This window comes from Brachyhypopomus gauderio, chromosome 6, assembly GCF_052324685.1.
Source record: "Brachyhypopomus gauderio isolate BG-103 chromosome 6, BGAUD_0.2, whole genome shotgun sequence".
Taxonomy (NCBI): Eukaryota; Metazoa; Chordata; class Actinopteri; order Gymnotiformes; family Hypopomidae; genus Brachyhypopomus; species Brachyhypopomus gauderio.
Window position 1 is genome coordinate 24,810,749 of NC_135216.1, and position 21,742 is coordinate 24,832,490.

The window sequence follows — 21,742 nt, forward strand, 5'->3', positions numbered from 1 at the left end:
CTCCTAGCTCGACACGTGCAGGAGCCGGTTGTGTCCTCGAGTTAAGGAGTCTTACAAAACTACAATCAGATCTACATGACAAGTGTGTGGCGGGCTCGCCAGAAGAAATATGCTGTTGACAAACCCAAACATAAAGTCCTAGATTGGAACCGGGCCTGTTGTGTACTACAACCTTTTTTTTGAATAGGTGTCAAAAGTTTTATTCGGAGAGGTAGAAAAGTTACGTTAAACTTTTAGTAACCTATTCTAAGGATATGTTATCGTTACTTCACATACACACAAGCATCGTTACTTTACCAGCGTGGTCAGAGGGGTCAGTAAGCGCCGGCCAGTAGAGGATTAAAGTAATAATTGCAGCTTACACAACACAAATGGGCTTTTATTAAGTTTATGTTACTACTTTTCCTCCCATCACTAAAAGGTTTTTTTTTCTAATGTTACCAACAGTTACCCTTTGTTCTTTTGACCTAGGACCAGCCTGCAGATCCGACCATAAACGCTCATGAATTCTCTTTGAATAGACTAAATCTTCGGCCACTAGTCCTACACCCTCTCGGTCTCACACAAAAGCAGCAAATCACGTCCCACAAAAGACGAATATACGAAAGTGCTACGTGTCCGAGGTAAAAAAAAAAAACCCTTGTCCTCCCGCCTACTCGCTTAAGTAAGCATTTTTTTAAAACTGTAATCTACCGTTCCTTGTTCAGCAGTGAGGGGGCAGAGTCGTTTCCATTAGTGACACTTAGTGGCGATGAATGAAGGCGGGTGTGTGTCCACACTTTCAAATGCCCTGAACGGGTGACGACAATGTTTATACGCTCCTCGTACGCAGTGTGGACCGAGCCGCTGACACAGATAATTCGGCGACCGTCTCCCTTCGCCCAGTGGACGTGAGGAGGTCCAGTGCCCAACACCACCTGCGCGTCTTCTAAATGGAGCGAGGCGACCTCTACTTTGGCGCACGGCGCGTGTTTTCGTCCTTCCCAAGTGCGCGGCTCGAACAAACGAGCATTATTCTCCGTGATAATCTGATTTTGGGAATGTGAGCGCCGCAGGATTACGCTGGTTTCTGGATAAATACAGAAACGTGTTACAATGCGGATTGAACACTTTCGGCTCCGTCTTTTGTTGCAGGGGGTCTAGGTTTGTCGTTTTCCAAGGAGGATTCTCAGTTAGGATTTAAAAGTGTCTGGTGCCTGCAGTGTCACTTCTTTCTTTAAAGCTGCTATGACGTCCTGGCTACGTAATTACTATAACATAGTCCTTCGTAGCGTGGTGGTCGTCTCCGTGATAGCGCTTGGGTCATCTCATTCGTGTAAGTATGACGAAGGACATTTTTTTATTCGCAACGACTTGGTAATGTTAGTGGGTGTTATTTTCCTCTCGAACGTATGATGCTTACGACTTAAATGTCAAAAGTGCTTTGAAGAGCTTGACAACATTATTAAGTCCTCTGAAATATCAGCATTAGGCATAGCGATCATGATTTCTGTGTACGATCAAGATGTTTGTGTATTTTCCAGTATCATGGGTATGGGTGTCATTAATTTTAACCCAACATATGTGTTTTCACGCAATGATCCAGTTCCTGTAACTGGTTTGCAGCCCACTAGATCTGGTGGTGCATAGTTTTACACGTCAGTATAACAGGTGCAGGGACAACCTCCATTCCTCATATCATCATGTAGTTCTTAAACCCAGCACATTCGGGGTGTGTGTGTGTGTGTGTGTGTGTGTGTGTATGGAGGGGGGGGGGGGGGTATTCTGCATGGTATTTCTCCACATCAGCCGGAGAAGAGGTCCTGAAACCAAAAGGGCAGCTTTCTCCACATTCATGTGTAAATTTGCCCTCTCTGTTTCCCTGTGTCACAGCGGACAAGCGTTGCACGTCGCCCCTTGCCGCGTCGTGCGAAGAATGCTTGCACCGTGGACCCGAGTGCGCCTGGTGCTTTCAGAAGGTAATGTACCGCAAATGCCCACCCCCCCCCCCCCCCCCCACCCCCACCCCCCCCATTGTCTCGAGCACGCGGCGTGTCCCTTCTACACGGCCAAGCTGCTCTGACGTGAGCACCACCGTACCTGGAGACTCGCGCTGCTGCTCTGCCCCTGGCATGACGTCCTCCGGTCTCCATGACGTCCTCCGGTCTCCATGACGTCCTCCGGTCTCCATGACGTCCTCCGGTCTCCATGACGTCCTCCGGTCTCCATGACGTCCTCCGGTCTCCATGACGTCCTCCGGTCTCCATGACGTCCTCCGGTCTCCATGGCATCCTCTGGCTCCCCATGGCGTCCCTGCGGGGAGCCAGAGAGCCCCTTTAAGTCCCAGCACCCTCCTAGCCAGGCCGATTCATGGCCCAAGCGGGGCCGTGTAGAAGCAGCCGGAGCAGGGTGTAAACAGAGCCGGCAGTCAGGTGCTTTCCCAGCCCACACATGGAGCACAGCTGTCCTGCTTATCTAGAATCCGGGGGCTTCAAGCTAGGAGAGATATTTTGACCTCTTGAGAAGGCGCATGACGAAAGCTATACTTCACCCAGTTCAGAAAGCCACTCATAAGTGAGATTTTAATGCGTATTTTTAGAAACTTTTAAACTCCTACACACATCCACCCGATCAATAACAGGGCTCAGACATTCTGTGCTTGAATCTTCAGAGAGGTTCCTGTATTCTCTGATGTCTGCATCCATTTCCAGTATAGGCAGGATGTGTTTTATCAGTGATTATCCACATCACAATCTTTTTAAATGTCAACGCTAAGAAAGAGAAATGTAATTCATATGGGCTTGTGCCATTTCATGCGATATTACATGTGAATAGAACAAGTCAAATGTGTTGTAATGAGAACTTCAATGTCATCAAGACGAAGCAGTTGTTTAGGAAGCGTGGTTGGTTCTCGGACCATGTGCACCCTGGGAGTAGCTAGAGCGGGGTGTCCCTCCACTCACTACGTGTGAGCAAGTTGTGTATTGCAGCTCTCAAATGTTTAATTCTGTTATGTATTCACTCCGGAGCTCTGCCTGCCAAGCTGAGGTTGCTGGCTTTTGTCTTCAACGGATGTCCCATACTGAAGGTGGTGCGTTTGTGTGTGTGTGTGTGTGTGTGTGTGTGTGTGTGTGTGTTGTGGTATATGACATTTGACCCCTGACCTCTTGCCTGACCCATCAGAGGTTTCTGGAAGGAGCAGACGTGAGCGAGAGGTGCGATTCGCCCGCACAGCTGCTGCTTAAGGGCTGCGGTGAGGAGTTCATTGAGAACCCTCAGGCGAAGGTGGAGGTGAACACCACGCAGAGTGGCTCACAGGTGGTGCCCAGAGACGTCTCCATCCTGCTGCGGCCAGGTGAGGACCAGGGCCCGATGGGACGGGCAGGACGCATCCGACTTTCTTGCACACTTCTGTGCTGCATTGTAAATCCAGTGGTGTGCAAAAGACTAGATCTAGGCTAACAATATGAATGGAGATTACTAATCTAAAGGCATTTTTACATGCAGAAGTGTCATTAGACCACATATAGTTTGTTATTATTGTTATTTGGTTTTATATATTTGTGTTTATTTATGTTAAAATATGTTTATTTATTGTGAGAAGTGGCCGATAATGGCGTCGTTTCCTGTCTCAGGCAGTGAGGCGAGTTTTCTTGTGGAAGTTCAGCAGCTGGATCAGTACCCGGTGGACCTGTACTACCTGGTGGACGTCTCGGCCTCCATGCGGCACACCCTGGACCGTCTGAAGACCGTGGGGATGACCCTCTCACACCACATGAAGCAACATTCCAGCGACTTCCGTGTGGGCTTCGGATCATTTGTCGACAAGCCAGTCTCACCATACATCAACATGCACCCTTCTAAGATCATGAACCCCTGTAGGTAAGTACAACCCACGCACCCCGTTTACAGGAGTCGTTGCTTCGAGGACTAAGATTAAATGAGACTTTTTTTGCAGCACCTAATAAATTAGCTATGTTCTATCACGCCATGTTTCCATCGTGCTACATTCCATCAAGCTTTGCATCAAGCATAAAAACGAATTTCAATAACAGGCACACCTGGGGAAGCAGGTGCAATGCGAACCAATATCTCTTTGTTCACACACTCTTGACGTGGTCAGCTAAGAAATGCCGCCGTTTCACGTCCTGGACGAGGACCGACCTCATGCATCGGCCATACGTCAGCTGACCATGACCACGTGCCTTCTGCAGGAGTAGAGTTTGCGTGCGCAGATAATCTTAAGTTTGGCCTCCGTTTCGACAGGCACAGATTTATGTGTCGTTGTTACCGTGCCGTACGATTTCCGTTCACTTCCTCCTCGTCCCAGGGTCCTAGTGCCAGCCCTCGCCAGCAAATACCCCCGTGTCAGATTCTGCCAAACCACTGAGCATTTGCCATACATGAACGTATTAGTCTTAGCCGCCACGGTACTGTACAGTTCAAATAGCTGCATTCTCTTGTGTTTCCTTCTCCGTCCTAACTGCATCACTAGTGAAGGGCAGAAGAAACAGATTTTATGAGAAAGCAAATGGGCCATTTTTCAGTTTGTATGTTCTGGGAAATGAACACATCATTGTTTAACCACACAGAATGAAATGGTACAGACCAGCCAGGCCTCGGATCTGCGGGTCTCGTAGGTGCCTTGAGAAGGTTTGCTTTGCTCCGGCTGTATTTTCTGTCTTCTCCAGTATTGCAGGGCTGCAGAGCAGTCGGAACCACGACAGCGTCTGACTAATGGACTTCTTATGTGCATGAATAACGCGGCAACACAACAGATGTGAATGGTTAAGAGAAGCGTTAAAATTAGAACGTGGGTTTTGGTCGACGTTGCTGCATCGTGTTTCATCATTTTGTGTTTCCAATGTGACAGCGTGATTTAGAAGACTCCAAAATCTTTTGTAGTGGTACAGCAAAATGGTTCAACTCTGTTGACTAACCCCATGAACTGTTAGAAGTAGGCCAGGGGAACACCAGTGGATTCCATGGTGAGCTCATTCATTGTAGTGTGGGAGTCTGCTCCTAGCAGCCTTACGCAGTCCCTGTTCCCTTAAACACTCACCCTGCTCTTTGTTTATGTCTTTTTACTCTCATGGCCCCTCCCCCTCCCCCTCCCCCTCATTCTTACTTTTTCTTCTCTCTCCACTCACTCCTTCACGTTCCTTTTCTTTGCTTTGCCTTTTATGTTTTATTTCCAACTCCGTCTCTCTCTCTCTCTCTCTCTCTCTCTCTCTCTCTCTCTCTCTCTCTCTCTCTCCCTCCTTCTCTCATTCCCTCTCTCTTTCACTCTCTCCCCTTCTCCTTCTTTCTCTCCCCCTCTCTCCCTCTCTCCAGCGATTATGAGGTCAACTGCCGGCCGGCACACGGTTTCATACACGTCCTGCCTATCACCGAAAACATGACCCAGTTCAAGCAGGTCATCCAGCAGCAGAGGATCTCTGGCAACATGGACACGCCAGAGGGAGGCTTTGACGCCATGCTGCAGGCAGCCGTGTGCCAGGTAGACGTCCCCTCCCCCCACATCCCCTCTGCTTCGCCCCGGCCGCCCGTCAACCGGCGTGTCAACACTGCTACCTCTCCCTCATACCGTTACAAAAATGATATGTTGTGACAGATAAAGCCATGTTGTTCTGCAGTGTTTCCTCAGAGAGAAACATTAATAAATACCCCTCCTCCCACTCCTGCCCCCCCCACCCTCTCACCCACCCCCATGGAGCTCAGTGGTGCCCCAGGCTTGTGTGCTGGCTCCTATCAACACAAATCCTTTTGTAAACACACAAAGCGCGTGGCATTCTGGCCGGAAATAAGCTTGTATCAGCAGCAGGATGGACGACTCCTCTTTTATTGTGTCTGTAGATCACGCTCACATTTGGCGGCTGTTCAGACCCGTGCAGGTAGTGGAACGGCGGTTGGAACGTGTTGACGTTCACGACCTCAGTGCTCATAAAGTGCTCATCCCCCACCTGGGGGGAACCGGACAGGTTGGGACGGTTTTTCTGGGTACTTGGTAAACACACCGGTTTTCTTCTCAAGACTGATGCAGGTCCTTCGCTGGATATTCTTTGTAAAAAGGGATTAGGCTTAGCTGGAGTCCAGAAATCCAATCCACGGAGTGAGCCTGCCTCTGCCTTAATCCCTTTCCCGTGTCTTAATCTGAGTCCAGAAACAAGCCCTTCACAACCTGAAATTTCAGCAGCTATCTTTAGAGTGCAGTCACTGCCCGGTTCCTGCACGAGCCGGTGAAGAGCACACCGACATGTGTGATAGTGACAAATACACACAAGGGGGTCTGACTCATTCCGCATCACCAGCACTGCCGTCTCTCTGTGGCGCCGTCCCTCGCCGGCTCGGGGGCGGCTCTGTCATCTCTGAGCCCCGCCAAGCGTGGGGTCTGACTCATGCCACTATAGTGGGTAATAAGACATTTCTACTGGTCTGACTAGCGCTGCGGCGTCAGCAGGACAAAAAGAGTTACAAGACTCCTGTGGCATGTTCCCGCTCCTGAATCTCTGCTTTGTCCTTCGCAAAAGCCAGTAAGCAAATGACCTTGAATCTGCTGTGGGACTTTCCCAAGAGAAAGTGCAAGCAAGATGGGATTACCGGAATAAACCGGAGGCTGGCACCAATCTTCTCTTTCTCTTTCTTTTCGACCGGCTCTGTTCCTCGTGGCTTCGGATCAGACCGTCCCGCGTGTTTCTAAAAGTGCCGTTTCGGGGTCACGACTTTTATCACTCTCGGGTCGCGTTCTGTTCTGCAGTGGTTCCCAAACTTTTTCTGCCGTGCCCCAATTTAGTAGATGAGAATATTTTTGCGCCCCCCCCCCCCCCCATATTGACACATGTGCACATGTTTTACTTCCAAGCTCCGCGCCCCCCCTGCAATAGCTCCGCCCCACCTAGGGGGCGCGCCCCCCACTTTGGGAACCACTGTGTTAGCGAGTGAACGCGTACAGATCGCACAGGATCGTGCTAGTTTTAAGACATGAGCCACAAACCACACATTATTTGTATTCCCCAACAAACTTTACAGAATTGTTTATAGGATTAGGTAGCATTAACAGCTGAATATAATAACTGTAAACATCTGCATTAATAATGCTAACATAATTAGCCGTAATCTATGCTAACACATAGATGGGAATAAATGATCCTTTATATTATACTGTAACATTGCTTATAGTTTAGTAAATAAATAAATGATGTTGGTTATAAAAAGCATTACGTGTTAGCAACCCAATCATGTGCTACTCTTAAAGATACATTTAAGTTTTTATAACCGAAACTATTTTTGCAGGACATCGGCTGGCGTCCGGAGGCCAAACATCTCCTGCTGATGATGACTGACCAGCCCTCTCATCTGGCCCTGGACAGCAGACTGGCTGGAATAGTGGTCCCCCATGACGGACGCTGCCATCTGGTGGACAGCACCTACTCCCAGGCTGCCAACATGGTAGGCCCAGTATAAGTGCAGAATTACTATATCACCAGACTTGAACCCTTTCACCTTTTGCCTTTAACCCTTTACCACCACTATGAAGCCAATGGTGACAAGAGAAATGGCATTTTGAGTCCACTCAAGTTCATCCATGTCCTCTGACAGGAGCACCCCACCATGGGGCAGCTGGCAGAGAAACTTCTAGAATCGAGCATTTACTCCATCTTTGCTGTGGATGTGGAACAATATAAGTGGTATGAGGTAATTTCTCACAAAAGAAAGGTTGCTGCTGGTTCTGTTTGGTGGTCCTATTGGACTGACAACCAGGGCGGATATTCACTGAGCTTTTCCCCTCTCATGTCTCTACACAGGACCTGGTTCAGTTCCTACCGGGTACTTACCTAGGGAAGTTGCTTCCCAAAGCTGCGAATCTCACAAACATAGTGCTGGACGCCTACAAGGTAACAGCCATTGCATTTTCTCTCTGACCCCTCACATTCCCGTAGCCGAGCGCTAATCATTAATCGGTGCGGTCGACCGGCGTCGCCACATCCTGATCGCGATGAAAAGTGACACGTTAAAACCTTCGGTGTTTTCCCGCCACTGACTCACCCGCTGAGCCTGAGCGGAAAAACACGGGGGGTTGGGGGGGGGGGGGGGGGGGGGGGGTCGATGCTGAGGTGGTGAAAGGCGAATATGTGCTGCCGTAATCTCTGCGGAGGCACAACCGTTTATTGTCCTACTCCCGGAATCTGCGAAAGGCCTACAGAGGCAGGCGAACAGAGAGGCGCATTATTAGCGTCACGGATCACTGCAGCGGTGCTGCACCTCCCCCAGCTCCACCCGCCGCACCACCACCCCCCCCGCTACGCTCTGCCAGCAGCTACAGAACGGCTATTTTTAGAACCACTTCACCGTTTTATTTCCCCCGAGTCAACCTGTCTTTATCAAAACGGATTATAGGCTAAAACAATGAGATCTTTCTGAAAGTGGTCAACTTCACGCGCATCTCTCCCCTTCTCTGTCTCTCTCTCTGTCTCTGTCTCTCTCTCTCTCTCTGTCTCCAGAAGCTTCTGTCAGATGTGGGGGTGGAGGTGGGAATTGAGGACAGTGAGGCACACAGATTCTGGGTCAACATAACAGCTCTCTGCCCCAACGGGTCCACCGTGACGGGAAACGGCAAATGCTCCAACGTCAAACCAAGCCAAAAGGTACAGAAGCCCCGATGCTCAACACAGACGTACAGTTGGGCTTTTTTTTGAGGGACTGGCAAGAGTGAAAATGCTTTGTTCTCTTCTCCTTTTATCATTCCTGTTCGTGGAGCACTTGATACCAGCAACCTTCATCACACCAGACACTTCGATGCAGTGTGTGTGCCTTTAATACTGTACACTTCTGTGTGGATGTGTGTGTGTGTGTGTGTGTGTGTGTGTGTGGGCGCCAGATGCCAAGAGAGAACAGTAAGTACTTGCGGAGGCGATTAGATTGTGCTGAGAAGATTATGTGAAATCCAGTTTACACGAAACGGCCCGATATGCTGGAATCACATGACTTTTATGTAATTCAAGATTTAGTTTTAATTAACATGCCATTTAATATGAGACAGAATCTCCTGCTGGCCCCACAGCTACAGTGTGCAGTTACAGTCAGTCAGACTGTGTGTAATCACACTCCTCGAGTGTCATTATCTTGATGAAAAATATTGTAACAGATCTGAAGGTGGACTTTTACAAGTGGTGCGGTCCCTACTCAGATGGCCCTTTTGCCAGCCAGTGACTCCTGTATGTTTGCCAAGCCAGTACTGGGATGTGTGACCAGCATTCGCAGGTTGGCAGATAAGCCAAGAGTGTGACTGGAGGTCGCTCTGGTGTCGACTGGTCAGGGCTTCTTTTCCTCTGAGAAGGGCGTCTGCATGCTAACATGCTCTGTGTTTCCACACAGGTCGTCTTCAACGTCACTGTGGGGATGCGTGAGTGCCCGCCCCAGAGGTCGCCGGGCGGGGCCGTGGGGGAGGTGGCGGCCGTGGTCCGACCCGTGGGCTTTAACGAGACGGTGAGCGTGCGCATCCGGCCGGCGTGCGAGTGCGGCTGCGGTGGGGGGGGGTCCTGCGGCGACGGGCCGGAGCCTCCCAGCTGCTCGTCGGCGGTGGACGGGTGCCGGGAGGAAGAGGGCGGAGCCGTGTGTGGCGGCCGTGGCGCGTGCGTGTGCGGGACGTGCGTGTGCGACCGCAGCAACCTCGGGATCGTCCACGGGAAGTACTGTGAGCGGGATGACTTCTCCTGCCCCTACTCGAAGGGTGTCGTGTGTGGAGGTGCGTCAGTGTACACACCTTGTCTGTTAGCCTAATCCTAGTGCTTAGACCTAGCGAGGCTAATGTGTGTGTGTGTGTGTGTGTGTGTGTGTGTGACATTAGGACACGGTCAGTGTGTGTCTGGCTACTGCCTTTGCCGTCCGGGTTGGACTGGCGACAGCTGCAGTTGTCCCACATCCACAGACGGCTGCGTGGACCCCACTGGCCTGGTGTGCAGCGGCGTGGGAGAGTGTGTGTGTGGCGAGTGTGTATGCCACAACCCTCGGCGCTGGGGACCGTTCTGCGAAACGTGCCCCACCTGCTCCAACTCCTGTCAGTCCCAATGGTAAACAGAGTTTGTGTTGGGGCTCATGACCCTTTGGTTGGAGCATCCTGCGCTAATTAACGCCTCCCATCTTTGAATAATCACTACAACTGCACTGTGCTGTTATTTCTCCCTTATTTCTCCTTTATTTCTCCTTTATTTCTCTATACTGACTCCTTCTCTTGTCCCTTCCCTGCTCTGTCTCTCCTCACGGTCTCCTCAGGAGTTGCGTGGAGTGCCATCTGTCTAATGGCGTCGGCCGGGCCCACGCCCAGCGGTGCAACAGAACCTGCACGGCTCTCGTAGCCTTCGTCGATGACATCACCGGTAAGTTGATGACATGATGTAATCGAAGTCTGATCACCCTGCTCAGAGAGTATGACTCAAGAAGAGAGCAGAGAGGGCCTAATTAAAAGTGTCTGAGTTGAGTGTCTTGTGAAAGACATGATTTAAATTTGATTTGATTTAATCAGTTTCTCTAATAGTGTGTCTCTAACAGTTTCTCCTGCTGAATCCTGCGTTGCAGAGCTGATCAGGGGGGAGTTCTGTCAGTACCAGAGCCGTGAGCAGTGTTTCTTCAGGTTCCATGTGCAGCTAGGATCCCAAGGACCCCACTTGCGGATAAGCAGACATGGCGGTGAGACTCCGAGTTCCGCCCTCAGTCCCCGCCCCTCCCCCAAGCAAGACGCTAACGTTCGTTGATATGTACACCCAGCAGGAAGCTATGGCAAAATAAACCTTGACCTACATATATGTACGGGCTGTCTGTACATTATTATCTCATTATCTCACATAATTACATGTATTCTTGCCAAATAAATCCTTCATTTTAGTTTTCATGCTAAACTAGAAGAATTAGTCAGCATTTATTTAGCTAGCTAGTTAATGTGATCGCCAGTAACCTGGTGCAGTTCTAGCCTGTAAGATGTTACAGTGTTTAACTCATTATTATTGTGCTGGTCTCTTTTTTTAGTTGGGGTGTGTGTGTAGTCTTATAGTAGAGTAGTAGTCCTGCTACTTTGTGTGTGTGTGTGTGTGTGTGTGTGTGTGTGTGTGTGTGTGTGTGTGTGTGTGTGTGTATAGTCTTGTAGTGGAGTAGTCCTGCAAGTTCCTGCAAGTTCCTGGTGTCAATCATGTTCTTTTGCTCCCCTTGCAAATTAATTCACAAGAATGTCACAGCAGCCGCACCCCACACCCCCGACTTGAGTTTTGGAAACAGTGCTGGCCATTGTGTGTGTGTGTGTGTGTGTGTGTGTGTGTGTGTGTGTGTGTGTGTGTGTGTGTGTGTGTGTGTGTGTGGTTTGCACACACCCACACACTCTTGCTCCCCTCGATGAGGCTGACCTTCCTGAGCCTTCCTCTCTGCGGCGCCGCTGCCAGATCACCATGGCGATGCTACGAAATGTCAATACGGTCCTTTAGCCTCTTTGTACTTGGAGTGGTGGCGCGGTGCCATCCCCGTGTGCCTTTCGCAATCGGTGACAGTGCAGTAGGGCACTGCCCGCAGACCCGTGGACAGGGTGGATCTGACCGAGCCCCAGGGGTTGCGGCTGACGCCTGTGTTTTAGCCTGGTCCGACTAGCTTTTGTGTCAGCGCTAGGCCCGACAGGGTCCTGCGCTCCAACTGTTGCGGATGTCTTGGCTGACGCTAACATAAGCACGCGCTTGATTAATGAGCTGTTTGTGAATGGGTCTTCCGAGCCTCTCCCGTGTCCTACACTGGGGTCGTTATACACGCTCGTCTTTTGTCTTCACAACAGCCGAACGGCTTTGATCTGATCCGTGTGCGTCGTGTTCCTTCTTTGACGTTAAAAACGAGCAAACGAAAGAGTGGAGGATGAAATTTAAAGGGCCAGTTTCTTCAGATGTGTTTCCATGGTGACTAACGGAAAGACTGTCCCTCAGGATAACGGTTAGGGTTACTGTTTGTTGTTTTTGTGCAAATCTGAACCGATTGAACTGTTGCCTTTTGACGAGCCCTTTTCTTCCCTCCTGCTCAGAGTGCATGTCGAGCTGGAGATACTTCCACACCTTCCTCAGCGTCTTCCTCCTCACCGTGGTGCTGGGCTTGGGGATCCTCGCTGTGACCCGTCTGCTGCTTCGGGCCCAATGCTGGCCATGGAGTGGGAGAGTCAGCCAACGATTCGATGACAACAGAAAGGTGAGCAGATAAGGATGAGGTCGTGTCTATAGTTTCGTTCAGTGACAAATTCTCCCACCGGCTTTCCGGAAACATCACTGCCTGGTTATTGGAATTTTTCGAGAACTTAAAAATGTAATGAAAGTTGGAATGGGCCATTATTTATTTGTCATAGATGATAGCTGATGTGTGTGACAGTTCATTAACATAGAAACAAGTTCTACAAGGATTATTGGATGTACTTTTACAAATTAGGTTAATAACGTAACGTCTCCATCCTTGACACTTGCTCCAATTCTGTGACTATATTTGTCACCATGCACAGCTTTTATATACGGATGTGTTATCAAATCTTTTCACCTCACAGGACTATGCACCCACCACCGGGGAGAAGACGATAACATACAGACGTGACTGCTTGCCCGATAACCCTATGGAGATGCACGTCCACGTTCCCAAGATGCCCCTGAACGACGCGTGGCCATGACACTGGGGCATGAGAGTGTAATAAGTGAATGAACGCACACTTGTATTCACAAGCACACTTTCATCCGTCATGTTCTTATTTTGCGCCCGATTGACATTCTTGCGTTATGTCGCCGTGTGTCTTTCATGCTCACCGTTCATGTTGTGGAAAGAAATGGCACAGACTCACAGGGGTCAACATGGGTGGATAGACAGCAGTAGAGGGCGGGGCACTCCCAGGATGTTAAGAATTAAGATGGAGCACCCTCACCCCTCCCTCTCTCCTTGTTTAAACCCTTAAAATATGGCTTCGGTCAGGAAAGTTTTGAAACTATTAGCTGGCTATTAGTTGGCTAATATTGCTATTAGCCTTTAGCTGACTTTCCTGATTTAAAGCGTATTAAATAATCATAGTTCATGCTGTGTGTAGCACAGTAGTGTGGCATTTATAGCTTCTGATAGCACGGGACCAAAAACTGGTCAGCTAGGTACAGCCATGTCTGACTGTCACTTTAATCTCTCCGGGTTAGGCCAGTTAAACGAACAGAAAGGGGCCAGGTCTGCCATCAGTTATTGTTGGCCTCTATGTGGTAGGTGAAAGTACTGTAGTTTTTTTTTTGTTTGTTTTTTTTTTATTTATGTATGAAATTGAATATTTTGATATGTTCTATTTAAGTTTTAATTTGCCTATGTTTGATTAAATGCAACACTACATTTTTTTAAAAAACACCGCACCTCTCAGCCATAGCCGAAAGAGACCTCAACTCTGATTCGTTGCCTTTCAAGCCTAAGGTTTGACTGCCACCTAGTGGGCAGAATAAACATGACCCAAAAGTCATTCTTTTTTTTTTTTTTTGGTCATATCTCAGTTGTCATTGGATAGCTTCAAGTGTAATGTTACATCGGATTAACTGAAGGTACTAAGTACAGTGGGTATATATTTACAGTAACTGAGTGCTGCACTTTGTCTATCTCAAATCTTTCAGTTTGAGGTGTACTGTCAGAACTGGAATTATTCTGTGCAGGTTGCACGGGCTGCGCCTGTGTTGAGCGCCCGGGTTACTGTATTTCTTGGCGTGTTTAGAGATGCGCGTTCGCGAATGTGAACCGCTGCGCGTTCATACTGCACTCATGTCAAACTACTACTGACAAACAGCTGCTCCATCGTGGCGTAAAGGAAATCGCCCCCGAGTGCCACCTTTAAGGCCTGGCCGAGCGCACCGTTCCTTTCCTTTTTCTAAACTAGTTTTTACCACTGTTTACATCTAATTGTTCTGACCACTAAAATGGTTATTTATTGCTGACATACTTGTCTCGTTTTCTTGTTTTATTTTGAAGATTTTTGTTAGCATAGAAAAATGCTGTTAGTGTTGGAGTAGAGTTGTTGTTACTGAAAAATCCAATGGAAATATTTCGAATGTGATGCTGATCAATACACTTAGATCCAAGCACTAATTCAGCACTGTTGATCTATTGCTCCGAGTGAACAGAACCTGTTCATAACCAGAATCTGTATGACATCCAGATTTCCGAAGAATTGGACATTATTATTAATAACAACAATTTTGTTTTTCGGTTGATTTCACAAATTGTTTCAATAAAAAAACACAATCATGTTTTTGTCTTTATTCATTTTTATATGCCAAGTACAGACGTCATCAGGGCCGGAGTGGGACACTTTTTTAGCCCGGGAGTTTCATGCCCAAATCCGGCCCAAAATTATTTTTCCCTCCCAATCGGCCCAAACTAGAGACTGACATGAGCCGGCCCATCGGGAATCCTCCCGAATCTCCCGATTAGCCACTCCGGCTCTGGACGTCATTGCTGAAGACGTCATTTCATGGAAATAAATTACTTTTCAATAGTCTTACTATTCTCGTAATGTGCAAGTGTGACATTACAATAAAAGATCCAGCATGACGGTAGTTACATTTAAGTGAAGGTTTTGCCCAAAAAGACTTGGGTCCAGTGTCTTCGTAGCGACTCAAGCTTCGCTTTTTATGAACATATCTGTTAACCTCAGGGTTCAAGACTTTTATTATTGATTCATATGCTAACCGGCTACGACCGTCCTTTGCTAGGCCTAGATATTTAAAATGTTCTAGGACAGGTCAAGGATATGCGATATTTAAGTAAGACCAATTTTATTCAACTTCACCAAAAATTAAAAGCTCTTATTTTGTACACAGATATATCGCATTTTGCACATTTTCAAACTTCTTTCGTTTTCCAACATGCTATGTCGTTTGATGGCCACTAAGGGTCGCTGAATCCACACGAATGCGATGCGGACGCTTCTGAAGTATTTCTTTTATGCTTTTTCGGACATTTCTCCCAGGCATCTTGTTTTTTGGGTTGTATGATACCAAAACAGTAGCTGTTGTGCAGACTGAAATAGAATTTTTTTCGTAACGCTAAGGTTCAGTACGTTATAGAAGTTTGAATAAATATATTAAAATTTATTTGAGTATGATTCAGCAGCTATCAGCAGTTTCAGCAGACTATCCAAAGCGTAGGCCTACCTATTAATAATTCGAACATATGCCATTGTTTATACCCCGTCGATTCGGTTTAATTTATTGTCACACATTTGTTGTTTTATTATTAATTAACCTGAAGTATCATAACTATTGGCGTTATTTGTACATGACTCACTTTTAGCAGACTCTAAAACCGAACTTCGCCTGTGTACGCCTTTGTGTATTTTTTTTATAGCAGGCCACACAATATCATATCACAGGAAAAGTGTGATTTCTTATTATATAGACAAATTACTAACCTGTCTGTTCGTCTACATTTGTCAGACTATAACAAACAGTTGGCGTTTCACTAACTTTAAAGTGTTTAGTCAAGTCTATGAAAGAGCCGTTCAAAATTGCACTTCGATATTAGGCCTAAAACAAAAACTAGTAGTATTCAAACCCGACTGCCGTCCCTTTTTACATCACGTGTGGCTTACACGACTGACGACTGAAATTGATTTTTTTTTATCTTTCCGACTTTTAAAATATATAACAAAGTCTTAATGGGCTTCTGTGCAATAATTCCTAGATAATATCAAATAGCCGGTATTTAAAAAGTTAGTTTTTTTCTTAAAAAAACACAGATCACCCCCGTCTCAGAAAGAAGAAGCAACGATCATTTCTGGAGTGATTAAAGCTTTGTGCGAAAAGTTTGAAGAATGACGGTGGCATGATGACATCACGCTTGCCTACAGACCCCGTGCCCAGGTCATAAAAAGATAAATAAATATTTCCTCGTCGAAAGCCGTTTGTAGTCCATGGACTACTCTAATAAATGATGTGTGGTTTCTTTACTCATTTGAAAGTTTAGTAAGAGAAAAAAATAAATCAGAAACCAATTATTTTATTTTGTAGTGAAACCCAATTTGACTTTATTACGAGGAATTCACCTTTAAACCAATCGTCAGTAAATGCAAACACACATGCGCAATTAAATAAAAAAGAAAGATTAAATAAAAAAGTGGGGGAAAGATCAACAACCCGATCGAAATAATTCTATCCTAAAATCATAAATATAGATTCAAAGTGCGACTCTTATAGACTTCAAATTACAGGTCAGACTCATGGATAAATAAACCGAGACACTCCTATGTACAATTTTCAGTTTGTTTTCGAGAAGTGGACATTTCAACGAACTCTTATAGATATCAAAGTATTTTGAGCCACAAGGAAATCAAAACTACAGTACAAAACCACACTGTGAACGACTGAAGTCTTTATGTAGGCCTACATTTACAAGTTTTCCGAAGACCCTTCTCTTAGCGAATGACAGCTCAGTATCCATTGATCACGGAAATATTATTTTTCTTTTAGGCCAACTTACGCACAATTAGAAAACCATCCATCCCACACCAAACAGATTCAATGTTGTTTGGTTTTTGTTCTGGTGTACTAATTTACTACAAGTAAACCTCCGTTTGAGTTCAAATGCGAAGAATAAAGTGCCTCAATAGAGTTAACTCAAATAAGACATTTCATGGCAAACCCAAATATACACCGTAAACATAAAAACACATTATTTTAACTAAGTCTCTTTAAACAACGTTGGTCTCTAGGCTATATAATTTAGTGGAAATTGTCAGTGGTCCGTCTCTGCAATCCACGCTGTATTTGAATACGTTTGGCTAATATTGTCACGTTTAGCAGGAATGCAGCATGAATAGGTATTTTCTTGCTGTCGCTTTCATTTTTGATCATAGTTTGTAAAGAACTGACACGGACTGTGCCCTGGCGCCTTTAAAGTACAATTCCAAATCACTCTTTTACTAAGATGTGCAGCCTACGTATTTAGTGGTACCTCCTGCGATTTTGCGAAGCATGTGCAATATTGTCGTTAGGCTGTTCGAGTTGTTCAGTTGATTGAATTGTGGCTGTTCATGTTTGTCGTCTGCACTGGATCTGCATTATGCAGCATATCTGGGGACTGACACGCGGGGCTACTCGGAACACTTTGCTCGCTGTCGGTATCGCTGCCCTTTTTGCACGCGCTCCCGTTGGACCCCGGTTCTCCCGGCCCACCGGCGCTGTGCGTTTTCACGTGTTTGCTGAGGTGGTCGCTGCGCATGAAGCGCTTGTTGCATACTGGACACGCGAACCTTTTTTCGCCGGTGTGCGTGCGTAAATGCCGCTGGAGCTCGTCTGACCTCGTGAACCTTTTGCCACAAAACAACCAGTTGCACACGAACGGCCTCTCCCCTGTGTGCCAGCGCAGGTGTGCCTTGAGGTGCGAGGTTTTCCCGTACACCTTGCCACAGCCCGGGATGTGACAACTGTGCAGTCCCTTCCTCCGCAGGCTCGCGCCCGCTGGCCCCAGCCGCTCCGCTTCCTGGCAGTTCGGACAGTCACACGTCGCTCTCCCTGCGTACCGCCGGGCGGACGACCGCGGGGAGCCCGCTAACGGAACCGCAGCTGATCCGGTCAAGACGGCTCCGTTAGCGGTAGCGATTGAATTGGGGCTGGAATCGGGGTAAGACGTCGGTAAAACCGGTTTGAATCCGTCCATCAAGTGCTGTCCGCTAGTGAGGAGGTGTGACGACGGACTGGTACTAAACGCAGAGTGACTTAAGGCGGAGTAGTCCGAGTTATAGCCCCCCAGGGGGGAATGCAGCGAGGTTTGGAGCGCGGCACCGTTTGCGCTTTGAACATCGATCCAGCTCGTGCCCACGTCCCACCAGGCCGACGCGCCGCTCGCGCTCACGTCTCCCGCCGCGATGCCGGGGTGCGCCGTCTTGAACCAAGAATCATACGGGTGCGCGACACTCATCCTTGGATAAATGCCCTGAAGGCTGTCCACCGAGGTGTGCACTTTGGAGATAAAAACTGGCTGAGAGTTCGGCTCCTGAGAACTGTTAGAAACTGAGGTCTGAAACACGGAGTAATCGTTTCCAAAGGGGCTGGTGGACGGGTTGCTGGTCGTTAAGGAAAAGGCGCTGGACCCGGGTGATCCATTCGTGTTGAAGGAGTCCACCAGCCCGCTTGCACTCCGGGCTGCGCCGTTGACGCTGAGCGAAGAGAGGCTTGGACCGAGGCTGCAGCTGCTGGGGGCGCTTCTCTTCCACGGGTGAAAGCCTTTCCCAAACGAGCTGCTATCCGAAGAGGGGCTCGGACTCCCAATTTTGTTGCAAGTTGCTGCTAGCATGGCTAAAGGAGTGGATCCAAACTTCGGCTCTTCCTGGAGATGTTACAAACAAACACAGACGGTGAAGTCGGAGAGTAGCCAAGAGTGTCTCAAAAACAGTTAGCTGTAAGGTTGTTGGAAACTGTAAAAGCGGTGTATTTTTAAGTATTAGTTAAAAAAAAAACCCTGCAGTATTTCCTAAACAACCCAGAAAGCGTTTTAACTCAATATTTGTGGACAGCATTGCACTGCCTATAACTGAATGTCATTCTCATTTTTAAATATTATATTTTTTACTTTATTTTCTTGATGTATTTTGAGCTTTTGATCAGACTTCCGGAAACGAAACTTCTTTTACTCATGTTTTAAACTACAGCCAAAATCGAACATGTCGTCTAGAGAGGAAGAATATAAGCTGTTACTCACCCCTAGCAATGAGGCTGCCATCCCAGGAGTGTCCACCTTTGAGAATACCTTCACATTTAAAATGTACTCCCCTGTTTTGAGGCGTTTGCAGCGCACTGATGTTTGCCGCCCATCCCGGCGCAGTTTTAGTTCCACTGTAGCTTTGAAGTTCCGCAGGCTGCGGCTTAACCAATCAGATTCGCTCAAGCGTCGGGAAATTACGTTCTGTCGTGAGGTCACCGTCGACGCGTTCAGCATTGCTCCACAACACGTGCAAATGTGAGACCCTACAAGTGGGTGGTTTAGAGAGACGCGTAATCTAGTTATCTTTTCTGATGGGTACACCCTTGCAGGAACACCTATTATAGCTTTTATAATGCATGAATGATTTATACCTGAACTTATCAAAGCTTCCTTTATCTCCCTTGTTCAGGGATTTCAAGATTTCTTGATACTGGAGAAGACTGTGGGTCAATTTCGTTGGGATGCGTATTGCAAGCAATGTTCAGTCAGCCGAAAAGATGATCAAAACTACTATTTACGTCTGTAAAAGGACACTAATGTTCGTGCGGTATATTTATTACGTTAGTGGTTTCTACTTATTATGCGACATCGTTCAGATATGTTATAAATTCGTTCGTGAGTAATGTGTAAAAAAAGAGCAGGACGGCGACTTCTCAATTGGGGAGCTCGCGGAGCAGCGTCGCGAGGGCGTGGCTGACCAGCCCACGGGCTGGAAGTAGGTGTGCACGTGGTGGGACAAACGCTTCACAAATAAAAAAGGAATTAACTTCATCCTCGCTGTTCCTTTACCACCAGTTCACTCACAGCGAGGTGAACGTTTTCCTCGCTTCTCTGTCCTTCGCTCGTTTTTGGTTTTGGCAAGAGACGTTTGTTTGAACACTAACTTTCCAGCTGTTTATTACTTTCTAGTGGGCTATATGGTGTACAGTAGCGCAATTGTTGTTGATAATTATGGTTGTGATGATGGTGATAATGATGATGATGAAGGTGATGTTAGCGTCAAGTAAATTAATAATGTAGTTTTGAAAAAGAAAAAAAAATACAATATACTATCTCTATACCTCCTTGGTAAAAGAAATTACAACTGATGAATTACAGCTCTGTTGTACCTAATTCTAATAATTTGTAAGACTCCTGAAGGGCTTTCTTTCTTACTTTCTTTCTTTCTTACACACACACACACACACACACACACACACACACACACACACACACACACACACACACACACACACATACGCGCGCACACACACACTTATCCACTAATTCTTATCGGCACTGAAGTGAACCCATTAGCATGCGGTGCACGCTGACAGCATACATTTCATTTGAAATTCAAATTTAATAAAGTGGCGAGTTTTAATCACGCCTAGTTTTATTTGTTTGATATAAAGTGTATCTTGGCCAGGCTTGTTTGACCATGTCGATCATTGTAGGATGCAAAGAAAGATAATTTTAAAAGCCCTCAGATTTCTTTTTATTGACTCCAAATTAGTTTTCTGTATTTACGGGTTTATATGTGCTTGACGTCTACCCCAGAACACGCACAAGGGGGCCTACGTCCTTTTATATTAGGCAAAAATATGTCAGTTATTAAAATATTATTTCAGTTATGACCAACAAGGTCAAAGCATTTGGGTGTCATTCTTTTTAAATTAGTTTAAATATATAAAAAGATCAATAATGCTAGACTGCAGCAAAAATTTGACCGATTAGGGCAGTTCATATTTTAATTGAATTTAATTTAATTTAATGTGATATCATTTAATTCAGTCTGTATTTTAAATATATTTGTTTGAAAGTAAATTTTTGACAATGGTAATTTTTTAGCGTTAAATTGTATGCGTTTTCAAACAACATAAAAAGTTAGACAATTTCTCTAGTTTTCGGTTTTCGCTCAGCTATACTCTGTGTTAAATGATATTTTCGAGCGTCACGTCCAATACTGCTGACCACAGGCGCAAACTTCACAGGACGGTACATTACACAGGTGGCTTTCTTCTGGCCGGCCCGACTGCAGACCCAGCCGAACGCGCACGGAGCAGATGTCGCTCTTTTGAAGCGCACTGTTCCCACACGTATGGTGTATATTGCGCTTGTGAATTCCCGTTTGAAACCTGTTCTATTCGTCGCCATAATAACCGCATTATCACGGACCATCGAGCACGGACAAAACGCACCGTGCATCGCGTGATTTCGGAGCATTTCGAGAAAGAGCAAAACAAATGCCCGCTTGGTTCTAATGTCACAGGAAAATGGCACGAGGGAGAGGCAGATTGAATTGTTCACCCTTATTTTGAGCTGGTGTTAATTAATTATATTATTTTTTTAAACATTCCAACAGGTTCTTCTTCTTCATCATCATCATCATCATCATCTTCTTCTATTTTTTCTAAGGGCATTTGTACGCACTCTCCGCGTAAGCCGCTGTAATTACCGGAGGTGCAATTAGCTGTACATCATAAAGAAATTAGCTAACGCAGTGTTGCGTGAAATAGTAGACCAGGATAAAATAATCTCACCTAGCCCTCAAACAGCGTGTGTTCTACACAAGTGACCAGTGGGCTGGCACCGTTTATTAACTACACGCAGTGTTCACACAGCAATGGGCCGAATTATCTGGTTCTTATCTTAATTTTTTTATATTCTCGGTTTAAAATTCCCGATTAATTTTTTGTTCTTAAGACACTCACAATTTTTCTAAGGACACAGCTGTCGAAGTGCTCATGCGAAGTGCTCAAAGCTATTATATAGCATTCTGGAAAACATACTCTCCATAAGCATATATATAGCCTATATTCTCAAAGACAAAGGTATCGTTTTAAAGATGAGTATGGAAATCTCTGTGAACCGAGGCCTGCGCGTGCTTGTCCGAAATTGCGCTCCTGTAGATTAAATAATCCTACATAAAAATAGACATCCTTAATTTATAGACATCCTCATTAAGAGAAATCCTTTATTTATCCTTTAAGAATCACTTTGATTTGGACAACACTTATCCTGTTGGATAATCCACAATTCAAAACCACGTTACGTTTAC

General features: G+C 46.4%; 3 protein-coding genes across 9 annotated transcripts in view; 1 reads left to right on the forward strand and 2 right to left on the reverse strand.

Moving 5' to 3' along the window:
- The window catches only part of tmem196 (transmembrane protein 196), a 32,300-nt gene extending 29,808 nt beyond the window's left edge, over window positions 1-2,492 (reverse strand). For 2 of the 6 annotated variants that reach the window (XM_077009895.1, XM_077009899.1), the window contains exon 1: window positions 2,080-2,214. Coding sequence is in view for 4 of the 6 variants with exons in the window: in XM_077009898.1 (XP_076866013.1) it covers window positions 2,080-2,265 (186 nt within the window). In the remaining 2 variants the exon portion in view is untranslated. Of the gene's footprint in view, window positions 1-2,079 lie in introns of all 6 variants that reach the window. The other 4 variants (XM_077009892.1, XM_077009893.1, XM_077009898.1 and 1 more) reach the window with 4 other exon arrangements.
- Window positions 706-14,249, forward strand: itgb8 (integrin, beta 8). Of its 2 annotated transcripts, XM_077009889.1 has the most exons (16): window positions 706-1,042; window positions 1,135-1,315; window positions 1,873-1,958; window positions 3,163-3,334; window positions 3,615-3,861; window positions 5,314-5,479; window positions 7,273-7,428; window positions 7,579-7,674; window positions 7,785-7,874; window positions 8,481-8,624; window positions 9,355-9,724; window positions 9,827-10,049; window positions 10,252-10,355; window positions 10,555-10,665; window positions 12,029-12,189; window positions 12,536-14,249. In XM_077009889.1, the coding sequence occupies exons 2-16, from the start codon at window positions 1,228-1,230 to the stop codon at window positions 12,653-12,655; spliced, it is 2,334 nt and encodes a 777-aa protein (XP_076866004.1). In that variant the 5' UTR covers window positions 706-1,042; window positions 1,135-1,227; the 3' UTR covers window positions 12,656-14,249. The 2 variants fall into 2 exon arrangements, with proteins under 2 accessions (XP_076866004.1, XP_076866005.1); XM_077009890.1 differs by lacking the exons at window positions 706-1,042; window positions 1,135-1,315; window positions 1,873-1,958 and having other exon boundaries at window positions 3,195-3,334; window positions 3,619-3,861.
- On the reverse strand, window positions 14,240-18,853 carry sp8a (sp8 transcription factor a). The gene is made up of 2 exons (XM_077009891.1): window positions 18,700-18,853; window positions 14,240-18,327 (listed from the first exon to the last, which is right to left on the reverse strand). Exons 1-2 carry the CDS (start codon window positions 18,718-18,720, stop codon window positions 17,008-17,010), a joined length of 1,341 nt encoding a protein of 446 aa, XP_076866006.1. The 5' UTR covers window positions 18,721-18,853; the 3' UTR covers window positions 14,240-17,007.
- Window positions 18,854-21,742: the final 2,889 nt, after the last annotated feature.

Coding starts and splice junctions, on each gene's coding strand:
- sp8a (XM_077009891.1), bottom strand. CDS start 18,720: ATGGCAGCCTCATTGCTAGGG. Junction 18,328..18,699: donor TGGCAGCCTCATTGCTAGGG/GTGAGTAACAGC, acceptor TAACATCTCCAG/GAAGAGCCGAAGTTTGGATC.
- itgb8 (XM_077009889.1), top strand. CDS start 1,228: ATGACGTCCTGGCTACGTAATTACTATAACATAGTCCTTCGTAGCGTG. Junction 1,959..3,162: donor GCGCCTGGTGCTTTCAGAAG/GTAATGTACCGC, acceptor CTGACCCATCAG/AGGTTTCTGGAAGGAGCAGA. Junction 10,356..10,554: donor CTTCGTCGATGACATCACCG/GTAAGTTGATGA, acceptor CCTGCGTTGCAG/AGCTGATCAGGGGGGAGTTC.